Genomic DNA, 2,500 nt, shown 5'->3' on the forward strand with positions numbered 1-2,500 from the left:
TCAAGTAAGCAGAGGGAATATATATCCTTGTGAAATGGAATACGTCCAGTAATATTAATGGAAAAAGAATAAGAAGAAATGGTAATACTATGCTGGCAGAACATAACATATTAATCTTTGATTTGATTCTGTTCAGTCAATGAGCAGCTTAAAAGAGGCTGGGAGCTATACATTTTTTATTGAACAACTCATGCAGGTCAGTAATTATGCTACAACTTTGAAATGTTCTTACCTCTTGATCCAGCATTTTTCTAATGTTTTTTTTCTTTCTAGTTGGCATTGCCGTTGGAGTCACTGTGGCAGTTTTGCTGATCTTACTCATTATTGGATTTGTTGTATATCAGAAGTCAAAGGGCAAAACTCTGTCAGATATTACCACCTTTAAAAACCTTCCCAGCTTTCCCAGCTTTTCTGCCTTTTCAAAATTCCCAAGGTAAGTGCCATATTACACAAGATGTATTTATCTTTTTTCAGAACTTATCAACAATCAATATACAGAGCAAATATTGTTTCAGATGAGGACTAAACATCATTGTAACGTTCATGTAAATACCAACCGTTGCGAAATATTTTAAAATGACAGGGTTTGTTTCCACAACAGAACATTTACTGCAAATGTTGTTATCTAAGTAATATTCTGTCCTGTATCTATACTAACTAGGTCTATGACTTTAGGGTGTCTAAAAAATACAAAATAACTCCCTCTCCCCAAAAAATGGCATATTTGCTGTGACGATACGCCAGTAACCCAAATAATGCAGCAAATAAAGAGGTCTCTACAAATTACCACTGTACTAGCTCTACTCAATAGGAAAAAGGATAAAATATTTGTAATCATTAATTAAATACAACCACAACAAATCGATTCAGTCTGGTTGTATTCAATAAATTGATTTCATCGGTAAGCATTATATTGATAAAAAATGAGATATATTTGAAACAATATACTTATGATGCATCACTTTGTTCCTTAAAAACTTTTATTTATTCAGTCCCCATGCTAGGACTCTGTGTTTCATAGGTTCATGGTAGCTACTAGGCTATCGGCCCAAGGGTCTACGTAAGCCTAGCCAGCAAGGTTCCATAGCTTACGCCACCCAAGAAAGTTATTTTCCTGTGCCACTGTCCAGCAGACACAGAAGTGATCCCCGTGGTGTATTACCTATTTCCCATCCACTCAACAAGATTTTTCATGAAGAGTGCTAATGAAGAACTTTGCTTGACATAGATGGGTAGCTTGTTCCAGAGTATAGGAAGTCTCTGGGAAATGAATCTATCCCTCCAGCGTGTCCTGTTTATTTTGGTGACAAGGTTTAGGTCCCTAGAGCGTGTAGCTCAGAGGGATTGGGATTTCATTAGGTGTAGCATGTTAGGCAGAGATCACCTTGGAGTAGGTGATATACTACGGAGTAAAGCTGGAGTTTTTTGAGGCAGTCAGTGTAGAGCATTTGTTTGAGGCCAGTAATCCTCTTTGTGAGGTACTTCTATGGCCTTTCCAGCTGCTGCAGATGTCTTGTGAGGTACATTCCAAAAGGGGCATTGTACTTTATAATGGGTCTAATGAGTGACGAGTAGAGGGGAACAATGGCCTGTTTTTTCCTGAATGAGAACCCCTTTTATGATGAGGTGTGCCACGTAGAAGGACTTCCTGACTACTGTGGCGATGTGACTATCAAAGGAGAGACTACTGTCCACCTGGGTCCCAAGGTCTCTTATCATGCATTCAGTGTTAAGTAGATTGCTGCCTATGTGGTAGTTCATGGGTACAGAGTTTTTACCAAAGGGGATGACACTGCACTTTTTGGCATTGAGCTTGAGGCCATGGCTCTGACACCAGGCATCTGTCTCAGTGAGGCCCTTCTATAGGATGTCCACATCATTTGGGGACTTGACTATGGCTCCTAGTTTGCAGTCATCTGCAAACTTCGCTAGCCAGAGGCCTTCTGTGTTAGCCTGTACTTCAGAGAAGTAGATACCAAACAGGAAAGGTCCTAGGACGGAACCTTCTGGTACTCCACTTGTCACTGCTTTGAGGTCAGATTTGGAGTCTGCAACTTTTACAGTGTGGGTTCTGTCAGTGTGAGCCAGTGGGCAAATAATCTTATGACATAGGGATTTATACCTAATTTAGTGAGTTTAGTTATAATTCCAGAATGGTTAAACAACTTTCGACCCAACATAATGGTTCTTTTAATAGGTTTCTTCATGTCATCTTATGGGAAGATTAACATGATGAGTATAAAGCAAAATATTTTCTGGAAAAAAAATGAGCTAAGTAGAGATCAAAATTTTTTTTGTGGACAGAATATTTCAAAGCCTTCACAGATGGACAAACCATCAGATTGTTCTTTCCTGGTAGTAGTGAATATAAGGAACCATTATTTAACTTTAAATTGAAATGTTTTCTTGTGTGAATTAATATTTTAATGGTTTAGCAGAAGTGAATGAAACAAAAATTCCAGTTTAAATATCAATAGAAAGCATTTCCTTTTCTTCAGTT

At 38.2% G+C, this 2,500-nt stretch overlaps 1 protein-coding gene across 1 annotated transcript in view; it reads left to right on the forward strand.

The window, feature by feature from the left end:
• Positions 1-2,500, forward strand: part of LOC122788060 (low-density lipoprotein receptor-related protein 2-like) — a 1,238,079-nt gene that overhangs the window by 1,133,772 nt on the left and 101,807 nt on the right. The window contains exon 75 of the mRNA XM_044054982.1: positions 274-433. Coding sequence (XP_043910917.1) covers positions 274-433 — 160 coding nt within the window. The remainder of the gene's footprint in view (positions 1-273; positions 434-2,500) is intronic.

The sequence above is a fragment of the Protopterus annectens genome, chromosome 13.part0, assembly GCF_019279795.1.
Source record: "Protopterus annectens isolate FY-2018-M chromosome 13.part0, PAN1.0, whole genome shotgun sequence".
Taxonomy (NCBI): Eukaryota; Metazoa; Chordata; order Ceratodontiformes; family Protopteridae; genus Protopterus; species Protopterus annectens.